This window comes from Cupressus sempervirens, chromosome 11, assembly GCF_028749045.1.
Source record: "Cupressus sempervirens isolate cs-2001-9-10 chromosome 11, ASM2874904v1, whole genome shotgun sequence".
Lineage (NCBI taxonomy): Eukaryota > Viridiplantae > Streptophyta > Pinopsida > Cupressales > Cupressaceae > Cupressus > Cupressus sempervirens.
Genome location: NC_143128.1, coordinates 295,140,980 through 295,160,390, shown reverse-complemented (window position 1 = coordinate 295,160,390; position 19,411 = coordinate 295,140,980). Strand labels below are relative to the sequence as shown.

Genomic DNA, 19,411 nt, shown 5'->3' with positions numbered 1-19,411 from the left:
AGACCTAGGCGATCTTTATTTGGGAGGAGATACATGAGGAAAGTGTGATTTTTATGGACAAATGGTGGACAGTTTCAAGTGTTTAAATTTCTGATTTGCAAGAGGATTTGAAATTCTCAAGGTCTGATCCTAAATTCCTAAAGAGTCAAGATCCGGCTATTAGTAGAGGTGATTTTTAATCATTTAGAGTTGAAAGGGGTCCTTAAGCTGACTTCCTTCTTTCATTCTAGTCTAAGGATTGCCTCCCTTGGTTCTGCTTGTCTAATTGTCCACCACTTTACCATCCCATAATAGGGCGACAAGATGGAGGATGTTAGTACAAGCAAGAATCCTAAGGGGACAAACACTAAGAAAGACAAAGAGGATATGAGGCCCAAAACACCTTTCTTCTCGAAAATGAAGCGAATAACTGACACCAATATCAGTACAGTAGACATGATACAAGTAAAGGACAAACTAAAGGAAGGACAATCCCCTTTGGCAAAAAAGATATACAGAAGGCGGTTGCACAGCACAGCCCAAGCGTCAACACTTCCATTTCAACCATGATGGGCGACGTCGGGATGGCGCTTGATTTTGAAGACATCAGAGAAGAGGATATCAATGAGACAAGACTTGGATCGAGATTGGATGAGCTAGGAAAGGTTGTCATCAAGAAGAAACATTTGAACACCCTTTCCTCCCTAAATGCTTTCATTGGATTTGCAAAGGAATATGAAAAAGATAATGAGAAGACACTACAAGCAGCAAACAACATGGTGAAATCAGCTGAACTCAAGATGAAGCACACACCTTGTCCTCCCTTGGAAGAAGTCAATGAAAGGCTAGCTAGGTTCATTGCCTTAGCTAAAAGAACGAAAGAGAAGGGAAGAGTTATATTAGAAGATCATTTGATGTAAGCCCAAGTGACAATTTCTCTTTCTTCTAGAATAGGAGAAGTGTCTATTTCTGATTGGCCGCCATTTTGGTGCCTTCTCATTGGTTGCCACTTTTACACTTTTTTCACTGGTCAATTGACGAGGTGGCATCTTCTCATTGGCCGGTGGGGTGGCAACCCTAATTAGGGTTTCTAAGATTCAATCTGGATCGTCAGTTTTGCTTTTGATCTCTACCGTCGGTTGTAATTTTGGCATCTATAAAAGGCCATTTGCTCTCATTTGTAAGGGTCGAAGAAAATTGCTGCAAAGATAATGCCAAAATTCGTTATTTCTTTCTCATTGTTGTGACTTGCATGGTGATTAAGAGCCTTTGGTATTATTGCATGGTTTCTACTTCCAAATAGCTAGAGTAAAATTTTCTTTTCAAGTTGTTGAAGTTGGTTGCATTTCAAGTTGTTAAGTAAGAGTAAAGTAGATGGATAGTTGTATGGTAGCATTAGTAGATGTTTGATAGGGATCAATACTATACCACTAGCATCCTAGCAGCTTGTTGGGAAGCCTTGCGTGGCAAACTAATCTATTTTTCCTTTGAATCATTGCATTTGTGAAGGTGGAGCCACTGGTTAACCTTCATTAGATTCGATCCCAGTCCATTTGCTAGTCTTCCATCCATGGGAGTAGGAGTAGGATAGCAAGAAGTTTAGGACTTAGAATTTAGGAGAAGAAGGTTAGAAAGATACCAGTCGTAAGAACCATTCACCCTCCATTACCACCACTTTTCCCACCAACATCATCTAGCATTCACACCGAACCACCGTCTCCATCATCCCACCAAAGTCCAAGTTATCCTCAACAATTTACGTAAGGCCGCCTACGTGATTACCAACAAATCACATCGATAAAACTGAGTGAGTATCCACAAGTGTAAGGAACATTGGAGTTATTCTCATATCCCATCAGCAATAACTTTTCAAGAGAGGAATTGTATGTTTGATACTCCGTATCGTATATCCAATTACTAATATGTTATGTAAGTGATACAAAACTCGCATCAACACACTCGTACAATCTATATTCACAATATGATCGAATGAATACAATTATAAAAGATATAAAATCTTCAGGAAGGAAATCTCTAAAACAGATTGAAATCAAAACAATACTCCTCCCAACCAAAAACCTAGGTCGTGATAACTAAAACAATAATATATTTTTCCAAAAACACAAACTACTTAGATCACTAAAGAAACATTAGATATATTTTCTGGCAGAGTAGATTCTCCCTTTGAATGAACCAATAATCTACTGTCCTTGACACGCGAGGCACGCGCTCAACAATAATAGATATGAAAAAAACTTTCATTTCCAAAACTCCCCAGCTCATATGGTGGCAGCAATTCTTTTGATATTGTCGACCTATTGGCTTTCAATTGTAACGCTTCTAACCTAGCGGTGACCAATGCATACTTGACTATTACATTAAGGTGACCATGAATGCCACACTAGCATTCGCACCTAGTAGAGCACATTGAAGAGTATGCCAACATAGCAGCGCTAGAGTTGTTTCATTTCAAACAAACTATCTCACACCTGTCTGGGTGATATTGAGCTGAAGCTATTATATAATAAGAGTTCTAAACCAATGAACACGTTAGAGTTAAAAATCAAACATACTGAAATAATATTTCCATAAGCACGAATAGCAACAGACTCTAAGTTCAACCAGTAAAACTTAGTGTTTCATAATGAAGATATTAAATCTGACAACCTCTTAGCAAATATGAAATCAGCTACTAGACATGGACTCACTCAACATGACAACACAAGAACACTTTATTCATAATTAAAAATTGTGGAATCACTCAACATGATAGACTTATAAGAATCACAGCAAAGCCTTTAATCACAAACTTTCTCTCAACGTGAATTGTCATGGAATCTCTCAACATAACATTCAACTCCCATCACAAAATCTCTCAACATGATGTCATCATGGACTCTCAACATGATGTTCACTTCCTCAAAGTGAAGGAGTTATAATAGCTGATCTTAAAATCTTATTAATTCACACAAGAATAAACATATACAAAACAAAAATACGACTTAATTCCATTTAAGTCTCAAAGTTAACCATACCTAGCTTGTCTCTAAAATAAGAGAACGTCGCCTTTGGTAAAGGCTTGGTGAGAATATCAGCAGTCCATTCATCAATGTTGATGCATTTCAGCTCCACAGTCTTTCGTGGCACCATGTCTCCTAAGAAATGATATTTGATTTCTATATGCTTGGACTTGTCATGAAAGACAAGGTTGATAGAAAGCTTAATGCAGCTTTGAATATCACAAAAAATTAGTGTAAAATACAAAACTCTCCAAATATTTCACCAAGAAGCTTGCGAAGCCATACAGCCTCTCGGGCTGTTGTACAAATTGTCACATATTCAGCTTCAGCTGTGCTTTGAGCAACACATCTTTGTTTCATGCTGCACCAAGAAACCATAGCAGATCCAACATTGACACAAAAACCTGAGGTACTCTTTCTGTCCAAAATGCAACCAGCCAAATCAAAGTCAGAGAACCCATGAAGTTGAAGATCCTTAAAGCAAGAAAATTTCAACCCATATGAGTCTCCTAGATATATCTCAGAATATGTTTGGCAACAATGAGATAAAATTTCTTTGGCTCACACATAAACTGACTCAAGGTGTTAACTGCATAACATATGTCAAGCCTTGTGTTGACAAGATACATGAGAGAACCAATCGGCTGTCTATAAAGAGTGCACCAGCAACATCTTCTTGTAGTTTCTTCAAATTTTCTTTCCATAAGAATCACATTTGGTTTACAACCAAGCATACCAAATCTCTTGAGAATGTCTACAACATACTCACCTTGGCTAAGAATAATCTCATTAGACTTCTATCAAATTTCCAAATACTTACCTTGGCTAAGAATATCATTAGACTTCTAACAAATTTCCAAATACTTACCTTGGCTAAGAATAATCTCATTAGACTTCTACCAAATTTCCAAATACTTAACTTGGCTAAGAATGACTTCTGCCAAATTTCCAAACCAAGAAAGTAATACATTAAACCAAGAAGTTTCATCTCAAATACAGAAGTCGAGTCTTTCTTACATTTGGCAATCAACTCATCATCACCACATAATAAAGAGATCATCAACATAAAGAACTAGGATTGGAATAAGATCTTTATACCTTTTGAAATAAAGATTTGGATCGGCCTCATTCTTCAAAAAGCCCAAGCTGAAAAGATAATCATCAATACATTCATAACAAGCCCAAGGAGCTTGTTTGAGACCAAACAATGTCTTTTTCAGCTTGCTTACATGAGATTCTTTGTCATGAATTATGAACCCTTCAGGCTGTTCTATATTAAAAAATTCATCAATCACACCATTAAGGAAGGTTGTCTTAACATCCATTTGATGTAGCTTTCATCTTTTAACAGCTGCAATTGCAATGATAGTTCTAATAGAAGTGCGTCTAGCTTCAGGAGTGAATGTCTCATCATAATCTATTCCTTCTTTTTTAGATAAAACTCTTGCCGCAAATCTAGCTTTGAATTTCTCCACTCTCTCATCAGCAGCATCTTCAATTTTGAACAACCACTTAGAAGAGATATCTGATTTACCTTTTGGACGGGGGACAATCTCCCAAACATCATTTTTCATGATAGATTCATATTCCTCCAACATAGCATCTTTCCAAACCTGTTGTCCTATAGCTGAGTCAAAGCAAGAAGGTTCAGAGTCAATGAAATTATACATTAAAGCAACATAACCATCAAACTTTTGGGGTCTTTTACTTTCCCGAAAAGTTCCCCGAGGAGCTGAATATTTTTCAGCATCAGCATCTTGAAGAGCAATTCTTTTGGTGCAAGATGGTAAACAAACTCAATCATTTTGACCCCCTTGCTAGTGGTAAAGGAGACAATCAGGGCATATGGTATACTTGGTGCGAAGTTCAAAAAGGTGGTAAGAGAATTTATAGTAGATTATATAGATTTTATGCCAATAAGAGTTCCTTCAAGTTCAAAAAGGATGACAGTGGGGCTGTTATCAGGGTTACTCCCTACACTTTGTCTGATCACCATCCTATTATGACTTTGATTAGTGCAGAATCTAATATGTAAAATGTTGGACCCCAAAAAGGCCTCCTTTGCATCGAATACCAGCCTCTTGGAGGGTGAGGCAATCAAAGTATTATTCATATTGTTAACCAGTTCAATACTTGGTCATGCAAACATGACAGTGCTAAGTATTGACAATCAAAATATTAATACTTGGAAAAATCTATTTCAGGTTATCGGCTAAAAAAGAGCTAAGATGCAAGGGCCACAAATATTGGCCTCCACAATAGACTGGTGTAAGCGGAAGATGACATTCAGGAAGATCCTCATAATCAGACTGCATTAGAAGCCATTTCATTAGCCAGAGACTGATTCAGAAAGCTTCAAAACATTAAGATTCAAGGGGCAAAAATCAGAGCAAAGGCAACTGGGTGAGCCATGGTGACAAAGGTTTAAAATTCTTCTTTCAACTTTTAAAAAGTAAAGAGGTTAAAGAAATGACAGGCAGTATTTGGGAAGGTGGTGTCAACCTTACGAACCAAGATGGGATCCTTCATGCCTTCTCCCAATTCTATAGACAGTTATTCTCCTCAAAAGAGGAGGATGTAGACATGGATAGAGATAGAAGGAAAATCAGAAACATTATCCCTGGGAAAATCAGTGAGGACACTGTTGGATTTCTTATCAGAGATATTACAGTACAGAAAATCATTTTTGCTATTAAAGCCCTTAGCCAGGACAAGGTGCCTAGGCCAGATGGGCTGCCTACGATAAGGTTAACAGCAGCTGTACTGGGAAAGAACTACTGCAGGTATATGGTGAAGCTATGCCTAGAGGATCTCTAGGCAGAGAGATTGATGTTGGAGTTATTAAACGTATTCCTAAAGAAGGGGATAAAACTCTTATCAAAAATTTGCGACCAATCACTCTGCTAAATGTCTCCTACAAGATCTTGGCTAAGATTCTCGTCAAAAGATTTGAAGACATCCTTTCTAAGATCAATAATCTAATGCAAACTGGGTCTGTTAAGGAGAGGGACATTCTTGAATATCTTCTCACTCTCTGGGAGTCAATGAATTGGGCCAAAGACTTGGGACAAGATATGAGTATGCTCTTGATAGATAGTGAAAAGGCTTATGACAAGATTGAATGGGAATTTATTTGGCTAATGATGGACTGCCTTGTTTTTCCCTCTCATTTCCAATAGATGATTAAGGTACTAATGACCGATGCCAATGCAAGAGAAGTTAATGGCTGCCAATCCAAAGGCCCTCATGCCCTTGCCCTGTTTGTGATAGCAGCAGATGCGCTTTATTATTTATTGAGAGATTGCTTCAAATTGGTGGTTAAGGCACTCCAGGAGCAAGAACCTTGTGAAGTGCTAATCAGACAATATTACACGGGGGTGCCCCTGCAAAGGATCATCTTGGAAAGGCTCACATCTATCCGACCTTGCGGCTGGACCCTTCCCTGTTAAAGTATTTGGCTCCAATTTGTTTAAAGCATTATGGAAAGGGTAGTATCAGGTTAGGTAGTTCATCTCACATTACAGTGTGGCTTCAAATACCAACAGAATTTATGGAGCTGGAACCTTTTAAATGAAAGGAAACCAGTTTCTCTACTTAGGGCTGCTCTGCTAAAAGCTGGGCAGCCAAGGGTATCAATAAGATGGAAGATATTATCTGTAATGGCCAATTAATTGATTGGGAAGAGATGTGTCAGCAAGCAAGTCTTCCTCAAACTTAGTGGAGAACATATTCAATTCCCAAAAATGTCTGTGAACATCTTTCCCTCCCTCAACAGTGCATCTCAAATGATGATGACCTGCTGAATTACACATCGCCTAATGGTTCACCCCTACCCAATGTTAAAGCTAAATACATATACTCCCTTTTGACTGATAATGAGAACATCATTGAACATTTGAAATGCTGCTGGATGGTAATATGGACCTTTCTTCTTGGCAGAAACTATTAGATACACTGCAGGGCAGACCTGTAGAGCCCAAGAAGTGCTTTTTGTGGAAACTTCTCCACAGTCTTCCCCTTCAAAAGCTTACTAAAGACTTCAACACTTGCTCTCTTTGCAGAGTCCCTGCGACTGTGAAACTTCTATTTTTTTACTGTGTCTTTGCTAAAGCAACATGGAATCTGTTTGGTTTTTGTGATCAATGGCAGTATCAGTGCTTTTGAGTTGGTTTCTGGATGTGTCCTAAGCCTTAGGAGCTATTGTAATTTCTTCATGGCTTGTCATTCTATTGAAGTACTTTGGATCACTTGTAAATATAGGAAAGATTTCGTGCTTTAACCGCAGGGTTAGAGCTCTTACTGAGCCTCAAAGGAGACTCATTGTATATAGCATTGAATTGTAGTTTTCTGTTACCATCAGATTGAAAAAGAAAAAGTTTGAGGACTTGCTGAAGCATGGAATGGTCAGATCGTGTCACTGGGAGATTGCTCATGAACCCGCATGGATTAGGTGCACAGAAGAAAGAACACAGTTTGAGATTGCATTTGAGAATTTCTTGGCCGAGCTGAACCAGCAGAGAGAGGCACGGTAGAGCTGATCCAGATCCAGTGTTAGCTGTCCCACTTGATGTCAATCCACCAGTCCCGCAACAGTTTCCTGTGGCTGAGAGTGTTCCACCCATATGTGCAACAGATACGTGATGATAAAATTATCAGATGGATTGAGCTACAGCTTGGCTGGGTGGTATGGGTAGACAAATTTGGTAATGAGTTGACTCACCCACCATTATTGTATATGATGATCATATTTATATACGGCAGCAATAGTGGATACAGTTTACAATCACAGCATCGTGTATTACAGGCACAAATACATTTTTTTTTGTATTAGATATGTTAGGTGTTGATCACTAAGATAGGAAAATAGTTTGATTTGTTATCGTATCATGTAAATAGTTTATTTTGTTGTGATCAGTTCATACGTCTTCTGACATTGCATTTTTTTAACCTTTTATACCATCCTACAACCTAGTAACACAGTAAAAACCAAAGCAATAAAAATAGAAATATCAGAATAAAGAAAATATGTCTCAAGGTAGATTTTTTTATGGAAGCAAGCACTTGTGAATATTTACTTACCAACTGTGCTTCTGTACGGGATGCAAGCCAAGCTTCGGCTTCGTTATTCACTTCTTTAACGATTGAGTTCGGCGTCGACAAACATTTTGGGGCTTTATACCTCGACCAGCGACGATTAGAAATATTTCTAGTTGTTTTTTTCCCTCCCCGGTGTTTCAAATCTTTCCCATTTTTGTCCTGCCCATGTTCCTTTGGAGCATCTGCTACGGCAGTCGTCTTCAAAATATTTGTGTCCTGACCACCGAAAACTTGAGACACTTGAGTAAGCAGCATATCTTCTTCGTTTGCGGGTTCTGCCATTATCAACGGCTCTTTAATAAAAGCACCTGTTTATTACCAGTATTATTTACTAGTTCATCATTCAAGGGTAAGAGAAGAAGAAGTCACGAGACAGATTACTAACGTGTCCCCAAAATTTAACACGCTAACCCTCGTAAACCAGCCATCGGATATTTCCACATTACAATACTCGCCAAAGAAAAGTCGATCTGCAAAATAACTTTTGGAGCTAAATATCACGATCTATCCATAAAATCTGTCTGGGAATTTTTGCCTTATCTCCAACAATTTACCATTATAACGAGATAAAAACGCTGAAAGAAATGGATGTCGCGATTGCATCGTAGTTTATGCCCTAAACCCACGATTTTTTCTCTGCCTACATTGATTCCTGAGTTATTTACTCATAAAAAACCCTCTTGCCTTCTTTCCTCAACCTCAGCTTTATACTGGACTGTGTACATGCAGAAAGTGATCGACTTCATTCCCAGCAACATCGAAGATTTGCTCTGGTGTCTGGTGTCTACAGCGGCAGCGGCGTAATGTCTTTTTTATCAATTTAATTTTAATTTGTTATTAAATTAGAAATCGTATTAATATTTATGATCTTTTGGAGTTTGAAGTTAATTATTTAAATAAATATGGAATTTGGCCCACTTGTCTCTGGATGTAGAAAATATGCAAAATAATAACATGGCTACCATAATTAGCCAGCCATAAGACATTATTCCTAAATTATAGTCTTTTAACAATTTGGATGTAATTAATTTTTTTCCTATTAAGAAATATATGAGGGAGAAGAAGTTTAATAATTATTTATGTTTCAATGTTTGTTCGTTGAAATATATTTGAGCTTAATCATTCTTTATATATTCACTAGTTGAGAAAAAAAATTACTCATTAAATAAATTGTGCAACTTCCTTAGCACTCAAAGTGTACAATTGTTGGGCTATTTGTGCTTAAATATTGATTTAATTATCCAAATTTTATAGTGGTCAAAGTAAATGATTAGCAAGGCAAAAGAGAGGATGTACCACATGCCACCTTGAAGTAACCACTTTTTTACCCTTGCATGTATAATGAATGTTTTTTGTGTTTGACCTAAGTATCCAAAAGTTGAAATAATAGTTATAAACTTTGTAGTGTCTTAAATAATCTCTTACAATTTCACACTTCATTCTGATCTCCTTGTTTCACTATCTCCTTTCACATATCATTTCAATCTTATTTGGGGTTCTCTCCTCTTTCAAATTGGAAGACACTTTATTCCAAACTTAAATGTCAATATTCCACGAGTCATTCTAAATCCAATATTAGGGTCCTATTATCTCTATGGTATACTCTTATTTTTTTGGTCTAAAATTTAAGGAGAGCAATTTGTTGATCTTATCATTATCAATTCATGTCTTGATTTGTGGAAGTAACTATTGTTAGCTGGCCAAAATGTAAAAGAAAAAAACATTGACAGCCCTGTATAAGAGTGTCATTCCTATGGTCATCTCATTCTTTGATAAACTATCATTCCAGTTCAAGAGAAAATATTTTTCTATCAAAGACCATATCTAAGTTCAAGGAGCATTGACTTATAGGAAGGTGTCTCCAAATTTGTTTTTGTGATGGAATTTTTTATGATCTATCATGTTATTGCAACAACACTTAAATGACTTTTCTAAAAAATATTGCATCATCAATCAAAGGCATAATCACTTTATTCTAGCATTTCAAGCAAACATTTCATTTCAAATTTAGCTTATACCTTATCAAAGTTGTGCTTCAATTTTTTAATATAGTCGAGGTAAACATGTACTCAAGGTTTAATTTCAACGAACCCCTACATTGTCCAACATATTTTCTCTATGTTTTATATGTTGATGATAAATTTGAAGATAGAGAATACTAGATCCAAAGAATGTAGACAAAGATGCATAGTCTTAAATTTAGATATGGAAAAAACTTTGGGTGGCATGTTGTAATTAAAACAATGTTTGACACCTTTTTGTTTAATATAGAAGGAAGATAATTTAAAGCTCTTTAAGAATATATCTGAAATTCACTTTCACTGGAAGCACCCCCAAGGCAATGACACCTAGCATCCATGTCTAACATTGTTTGGTCCAAATTTTAGATACAGTTTCATGTTTATGCCTCATTTCCAATTATATTCTTCTCATCTTATTGTATTGTGTAGCTTGTTAGTTCTTGCTAGGAGACAGGAAACTATGGCATCCATTTGACACCAACCTATATTTTGTTTTGGCCACTCAACTTTTTGTATTTTAAATGAGGATCTGTTGTACTTGTAGTTTATTTTTAATATAATTTTTTAATTCTCTAGAAAATGTTTTCTTCTATTATTTGATTTGTGCATACATTGAATAGTCACAATGCTAGATTACTGATAATTTTTTTGCTTGATGGAAATTTTAGAGAGTTTGTAACCAATTTTCAGCAATTTGTGTTTACTTTAATGTATAAATATTAAAAGGCTTTTAGACTACTAGGTAGAAATTCAATCCCGATATGATAGAATAGTTTGCAATAGTTGTTTGTGGTATAATTATTGTGTGCAATCTTGCTAGTCTGTCTGATTATGGAGCTATTGGTTTTTGAAATGTCTACTATTTTGTACGGCAAAATGTTGAACCCTCTAGAAAATTAAGAAAAATCTTATTAGTTGTGCACTAATATTTGAGTCTTATAACAAGTAACAACAAATTCTTTGATTAAATGCACTATAAAACCTTGTTAGTTTTCTACAATGAGTTTTTTAAGCATATAATTTGGGGATGGATATATTGTAAAAGTGAGTTAGCTTTTTCCATTGATTACCTCGATCAATGTTTGGTGTTGTCATTTGATAGCCCCAATTTTTCAATGACAAATTCACTTAATGCTTAGAAAGGGAAGGTCTGAGTTATTCTGCATATTCAAGTGTGTTATTTCATAGTCTGTAGTTACTTGTTTGCAGTTGTTGGAGAGAGGAGCTTTTAGATGATTCAATTTTTGGGTAGGTAAATTTTTTTTCCTGCATAGTTATGTTCTTTGTTGATGTAGTTGTTTACCTTCTATCATTTCCCACCTTCATTTGTAAAAAAATACAATTGAAAGAACATCATATTGTTTCCATCTTCTTTGTCTAGCACAATGTAGTTCTCGGCCTAAAAATCTTTATTATTTATATTACATGTGCCATAATGTTATTCATACGTATATCCAGTGTTTTCTTTACATCTATTTATGCCTAATTTGAGTTATGTGAATGTACAAATAATAAAAACTGCTTTTATTTTCCAAATTGCATTTGTTCTCTTTGGCATGATAAATCTTTGCAACATAATATTTGAAAGATTTATGGGCTTCATATACTAATACTATGACTCATTTCATGGAGTAAAGTAAAACTCAATGTTCATAATTTATAATATTTCATCGTGTTCATGACTACCTTTTTCTTGTAGGGGTTTTAAGGTATGTTTCATAAATGGTTGTATCTCACTCTTTCACTATTTGTGGTAATTTGTGTAATGGATCTTATTTCTTGTTTATTAAGGGCCTTTAAATTAGATCTGTGATTCATGCATACTCTTAATCCTGAATTTGTTAAAATTTTCATGTTTTTTACAATTTTCATCAACCTAATACCAAGGTGTTTGATGGCTTTACTTTGGGCGCTTATCTTCAAAGTTTTTTTCATGTGATAATCTTTTGCTTTCATTTTTGAAATACATGGTTTTGGGTCCAACCCTTTTCACTGGTCAAGTCATCTGGTATATATCTACAAATTCCTTGACCTCCTATAAAAAACTTGAGGTTTATAAGATGTTTATGTGGGAACCTAAGGATTTGATAGAGTTTGAGTCATTTTTTTATGCTTAGAGACAATATTGAGAACTGAATTTGCAATTCCATTTTCAAACTTAGTTTGAAACTTTTAAATACAGTCTAACTAGAATACTAGATTCTAACTCTATATTTTCCTTTGAAACTTATAAAGAAACCATTGCCACATAATGTGATAAAGTGTACATTCATTTGATAATTTCAACCCTATTTACACTTCCCTTCATGTTGATTCCACTATTAAATATCAAACCGTTGTTAATTTTTCACTTTCTAGTTTCCTTGCAACCAATACAAGAATTGATCATTTACTAATATTATTGTAATTAGTTAATTCCTTTTGTCGAGATTCCTGTAGATGTTTCATTTCTTTACATGGTACTCTCATGGTTATTTAAGCTTCTTGTTCTGATATAGGTAGTCACCCTATCTAAATACAATCTATTCTTGCAAGGCTCTTTGAGCTTCTTGATTCTAGGTGAAGTGCCTCTCGTGTTTGCAATCTATCCCTTGTTATATTTTAATCCAAGAGATACTTGTTACTCATGTTATTTTTACATTTGAGATGACCTAAGGGTTAGATATTATACTTTGATTTCCAGTATCATAGATGTTAGATTACTATGTTGTTTAGTTGATCATATTTGCATGTTGATGCCATTTTGAGACATGACAGTATGTTTTATGATGATATTTGGTTATCCAGTATTTGGACACATCTTTGATTATGTTATATGTTGGATTTAATGCTATGGGTATTTACTTCATTCTTGTTTTGTTATGCTTTATGCGAACATGAGTGATGTAAATTGATTATTTTTGTATAATCAAATAAATGGTTAAATAGGTTATTTAATGCATTTATTGTGTTGGCTATGTTATTATATGTAATTGCACTTGATCATGTGTTTTAGTGTGTAGGATTTATATCCCTGGCAGTGGCACATGGAGTTAATGACTCAATTGATCATATTTTATCAATGTCATCCCTGTATGGTCGACATATCTTATTTAATTATTTAAATTAAACCTTCCAGTGATTTAATAAATCTGGAACTCATTTGAATTATGTGATTAGACCTATGAATGTGCCTATGCATTTAAAGGTTTGCATTTGTCGCAAAAGTTTAAGGAATTCTATGATTTTGGTTTAAGGGTTTCTAGGCTTTATTTTAATTGATTTTAATTTATGGAAACTTTCCTATAGATGAATTCCAATTGCTTGGAATAACCTATTTTTGTTTGAGTTGATTCAAGGTTTAACTAGGTTTCCTAGTTATTTACCCTAATCGATTATTCCTCACTTCTCACTTTTGAAAATTAGAAAATTGAGAGTTTTTTCCAAAATCCTCTTCTCAAGGAGTGTGTTTTTGTTCATTGTAGGAGCTACAAAAATGGGATCTTTGCAAGAGCGGCCTCATTGGATCCAGCTCAAGGAGACCTTGGTTTGTCGCAACTTTCGAGAACTTCCACAGTATATTTACTTTATTTGGCTAATTCCCATTTTAGCCATTTTGGTTGTTAGGTAGGGCTCTCCCATTTTTATGTTTTTGCTTTCGTTTATGGTAGTTGTATGTTAGGAGGCTAAGAAACTGGTTGGACAGGTATGAGCATTTTCCTGATTTTTATGAAGAGGGTTTGGGGTTTCACACTGTTATTTGGTTATTTTTGCATACAATGTCTCGACCTAAATTTTATTGGATTTTCATGGCTTTTCAGCCCTAAGATCAAATGGTTTTTATTTTTGAAGCTTTTGAGTTTTGAGTTTTTTACCTCAATTTGTGTGCCATCCAATTTTCTTAGGTTTTCTTGGCATGATGGTGGTCATGGACTTGGATTATCTATAGGATGTTAGTCAGGCCATTGCTAGAATTTTATGTTGCATTGGGATGTGTGTTGCATCCATACTCTTGAGCTTGTATTCGGTTGAGTGTGATTTTTCTTATTGTCTCATCCAACCCTTGTTTTATGATCTTTGTGATGGTGGTGCACCACACACGAGCATGTGTGTGTGCATTTGTCGAGGGCATATGAGACTTGACCTCCCAGTTGCTATCAGTTGAGATATGTTCAGTTGGGGTTGGGTTGGGAATATGCATTGCCTATGGGCACTCATCGTGTGATGAGCATGGGCATATAGGGTAAGTTGGTGGAGGGGCTTCTCTCATAACCTTGGGCGGTGTTCCCAACAAGGTGTATGTGTAGAAGTTTCTAATAAGCGGTAACTTAATTAATTTATGGGAAAATTAACAAGATAAGAAATACATCATTAGCCTCCTGGGGGAACAATTTGTAAATACGATGTCAGCCTCCTGAGGGTGGTGTTGAGGGGAACAATCAGCGATTCATGGTTTGCATGGTTTAGCTAGGGACACAACACATCAGCCTCCCGAGGGTGTACTGAGGGGAATGGTTGTTAGCATGTTGAGCTTGGGTGTCCAAGCAACCTACTCTCCACTAGAGTCCCTACATAGTTGACCCATAAATTGTCTGACTGAGACCTATTGTACTTGCATTGTTCATGATCTTGGTTTCAATCATCTTATTGTTTGGCATGATTGTTAGCCATGAACATTTACTTTTTGTGTATTTATGGTCGGATCATTATCTCCATCACAATGTTGGGAGTGGACCTATGGATTTCACGTGGTTGGGAGGTGTATCTAGCTATACCACTATTGGGGACCAGTGTACAGAGACAATCTTTTATTCTAGTGCGACTGGTGCTAGATGTTCACTTGGTACTTTGGGTTCTAGAGTATGCTATCTTGTGATTTATGGTTTTACTGGGATGCTTGGATATCATGTTTAGATGATGTTACTAGATGGTTAGATGATGTGATTTACTTATGTGGAATATCTATTCCTTTTGGTTTAGTATGTTTAGATGTTCTAATTCTTATGATGTTATTGCATTTAGTAGTGACGCCCTCATAAGACAGCTTTGGCGATCTAGTCGGCAGTTTGGGATGTTATGTGTAATGCCCCACCCAGAGATCCTTGGAACAAGGATAAATAAAAGCCAAGGTATTTTTTATTTAAACAAGTATGGATGCACATGACAATCAACATACAAGGATCGCAACAGAATACTTAACCAACGATCCCAACAACCAACGAATCTCTAAATGCCACTACCAACTAACACGCTCAACTGAAAGATGAAAACCAAAGCTGACAACATAACACATAATCTTCGATTTGTCGAAGTCTAGAAATATAAGAAGTCCTAAAGGGTACTCAAAAAATAATGGAGATACCCCCTATTTTCCACATGAGAAAACACAACTAAAAGTCTCACACGAGGAAGTGCCTCTTCGCATGAGAAAGCACACCATGTCACATGAGGAACTAACCCCTTGCGTGAGGAAACACTTGGTCCAACAGTCAAAATACACTGCACTAGTGCTGAGGTTTGCATGAGAAGTACAATGAGTCATGCAAAGAAATGCAAAACCTCATGTGAAACTTCAAACTCTCACGCGAGAGAGTATAATCTCACACAAGAATTCACAACAACAAGAAAGAAAACATAAGATAAAAAAATAGGAAAGATAATTTCCTCCACATAAGGGAGTATTGGATCCACAAGTTGAGGCTAGAAATCTCAAAAACAAGAGCAAAAAGATGGAAATGCAACCAACCATCTAACCATAGCAAGAAGGGAAATGTATTGAAAGCAACATCGCAATGAACAAACATAACAAAACTCATGCGCGGTTCCTCCCAACCATAATAACATCATGAGACCTCGAAGGCCCTAGCCATCCCTCATGCATAACATCCCAAACTATCGACCAAATAATTGAAGCTATTTTATGAGGGTGTCACTACTAAAATGTAATAACATCATAAGAATAAGGAAATCTAACATGCTAATTCAGTAAAGCAATAGATATTCCCAACTAAGAAAATCACATCATCTAATCATACGGTAAACATCATAATATAGGAATGCGTCAAATAAACTAACATCATCTAAACATGATATCCAAACATTCCAATGAAAGCATAAATCACAAGGAAGCATACTCCAGAATCTTGAATATACCAAGTGAAACCTCAAACACCAATCGCACTAGAATAATAGAACGTCTCTATACACAGGTCCCTAGTAGTGGTAAAGGTAGGTATGCCTCCCAACCACATGAAACCCATTGTTCCACTCTCATTGTGCTGATGAAGATAGAGATTCAACCACAAATACACAAAGAAAACATTCATGGCTAACACTCATGCTAGATAGTACAGATGATTGAAACCAAGATCATGAGACAATGCAAGTACAATAGGTCTTGGTTAGGCACTTAAATGGGTAAGTATGTAGGGACTGACTGCATGGAGAGTTGCTTGGCATCGGATAGCCCAAGCTTGGTATCGTGTGGACTCAATTTCCCAACGGAAGGCTCTCACATTGTATCCTTTTTATTATCTTAGTTTTATTAACCAATATTTTATTTTATTATCACTTGATTAAAACTTTGCCATGCCAACCCTCTAGTGCCATAAATACCAGGCTACTAGATAGAAGCCCCCTCCATGGTGCTACCCTACCCTCCCCATGCTCATCCAATGATGAGTGCCTGTCGGCATGCATATTCCCAACCCAACCCCAAATGATCATAACACCATCAAAGTACAAATGGGAATTCGGGCCTCGCAAGTCACCTGACAAATGCACACTCACAGGCTCGTGTGTGGTGCACCACCATCACAAAGATCATAACACAAGGATTGGATGAGAACACAAGTGAAATAACACTCAACCAAATATAAACTTAGGAAAATGGATGTGATACGCATCCCAATGCAACATAAAAGTACAACAATGGTCTGACTAACATCCTACAGATGATCCAAGTCCACGACCAATATCATGCCAAGAAAACCTAAGAAAACTTTGTGGCACGTAAATCGAGGTAAAAACCTCAAAACTCAAAAACTCCAAAATTAAAACCCATTTGGTCTTTGGGTACAAAAGCCATGAAAATCCAATAAAATTTAGGTTCAGACACTGTATGCAAACAACCAACATAACAGTGTAAAACCCCAAAACCTTATCCTAAGAACTAGGAAAACATTCATACCCAACCAATCGAGCAGAACCAACAATTAGAAATGGAGGGGAACACTAGTTCTTAGCCTCCTAACAAATAGCTACTAGAAATAGAAACAGAAACGAAGGTGAAACATGAAAATGAGAGAGCCCTACTTGACAACCAAAAGGGCTAAAACGGGAATCAGTCAAATAAAATAAATATCTCGTGGAAGCTGCCGAAAGTCACGACAAACCAAGGTCTCCCTCAGCTAGATCTGACAAGACCAACCTTGCAAAGATCCCATGCCCGTAGCTCTCACAATGAGCAAAAATGCAATCCTCTAGAAGAGGATTTTGGAAAAAGTTCTCAAATTTGTAATTCGCAAAAGTGAGAAGTGAGGAATTAATTTCCTCTTTGGATACTTATTCATTTTCGAGGGAATAATTGATTAGTGTAAATAACTAGAAAACCTAGTTACATCCCAAATCAACCCAAATGAAAATAGGCTATTCCAAGTAATTGGAATTCATCCATGGCAAAGCTGCTATAAATCAAAATCAATAGGAATAGTGTCCCAAAAACCCAAAATCACAGAAATTCCTCAATAACTTTCACGACAATGTGAACCTCTAAATGCACAGGCACATTCATAGGTCTAGTCACATAATGCAAATGAGTCCGGATTTATTAAATCACTAGAAGGTTTAATTTAAACACTTTAAATAAGATACATCAACCATACAGGGACGACATTGGTAAAATATGAACAACTAATTCACTAACTCCATGTGTCACTACCAGGGATATAAATCTTGCACACTAAAACACATGATCAAGTGTAATTGCATATAATAACCTAGCTAAAGCAATAAATGCATTAAATAATATAATTTAACCATTTATTCAATTATACTAAATTAATCCATTTACATCACTCACATTCACATAAAGCATATCAAAGCAAGAATGAAGTAATTAACCATAAAATTAAATCCACATATAACCAAATTAGAGATATGTCCAAATATTGGATAACCAAATATCATTGTTAGGACTAACCTCATACACAGATAACAATTATATGCAAATATAACCAATATTAGAAAATAACAGATTGCACATAAGAGAAGAGAAGACACTAAGATTTAACATGGTTTACCCAAACCCTAGGCTACATCCACCAAACAACAAGTTCAATAACCTGATTACAATCTATAATCCTTTATAGCTCAATGCCATCACAAGAAGCAATTTTTGCATCACACACACTATGACAATCCCTAACCCTAAGCCCTTTTATACAAGTATTTTTGTTGCTATAGGGATAAAATTAGTTACACCATGTCGGCCATAAAATACCGATAAAATAGCCCCCAAAAAAATTTATTGACGATTCCACCCCTGAAAACCAAATAGTCATGGCCTGACGGCCCCAACTATGTTGGGGGCTGCCATCACCAAATCCTTGCTCAGGGCCTAGCTTGACCCCAAACCCCGTTGAGGAATTATGGAGTATGTATAGTACTTTCCTAATCACTCACCACAATCTAACAATCATCATAAAATATACTATCATCTCAAAATGGCATCATCATGAAAATATGAAAAACTAAACAACATAGTAATCTAACATCTTTGAAATTGAAATCAAAGTATAACATTTGACACTCAAGTCATCTCAAATGTAAAAATAGCATGAGTACAAGTATCTCTTAGATCAAAATAAACAAGGTACAAACTACAAAATGGGAGGCATTACATTATGCACAAGGGATGGCTAGGGCCTTCGAGGTCTCGTGATGTTATTATGGTTGGGAGGAATTGTGCAAGAGTTTAGTTATTTTTGTACATTGCGATGTTTCTTTCAATAGGTTTTCTTGCACTGCTATGGTTTAGATGGTTGGTTGTATTTTCTATCTTGCTACTCTTGCATTCGAGTGTCCAAGCCTTGACTTGTGGATCTGGTACTCCCTAGTGTGGAAGTTCTAACTCTCTCTTACCCCTCTAAATCTTTGTTGGAGTGTTCTTGCATTTCCTGGGAAACGGTGTTCTAGCATTGGGTGATACTTGTAAAGTATTGCATGCCCAAAGAGGAAATATCGTGTGATACTAGAAAGTATCGCATGACTTAAGGGAAAATGTCGTGTGATATTGGAAAGTATTGCATGTTTCTT

At 36.2% G+C, this 19,411-nt stretch overlaps 1 protein-coding gene across 1 annotated transcript in view; it reads right to left on the bottom strand.

Annotated features, from left to right (window-relative positions):
- LOC149529285 (uncharacterized) overlaps positions 1-8,882 on the bottom strand; it is a 51,025-nt gene extending 42,143 nt beyond the window's left edge. Inside the window, exon 1 of the mRNA XM_089809503.1 lies at positions 8,079-8,882. Coding sequence (XP_089665629.1) covers positions 8,079-8,378 — 300 coding nt within the window. The 5' untranslated portion in view covers positions 8,379-8,882. The remainder of the gene's footprint in view (positions 1-8,078) is intronic.
- Positions 8,883-19,411: the final 10,529 nt, after the last annotated feature.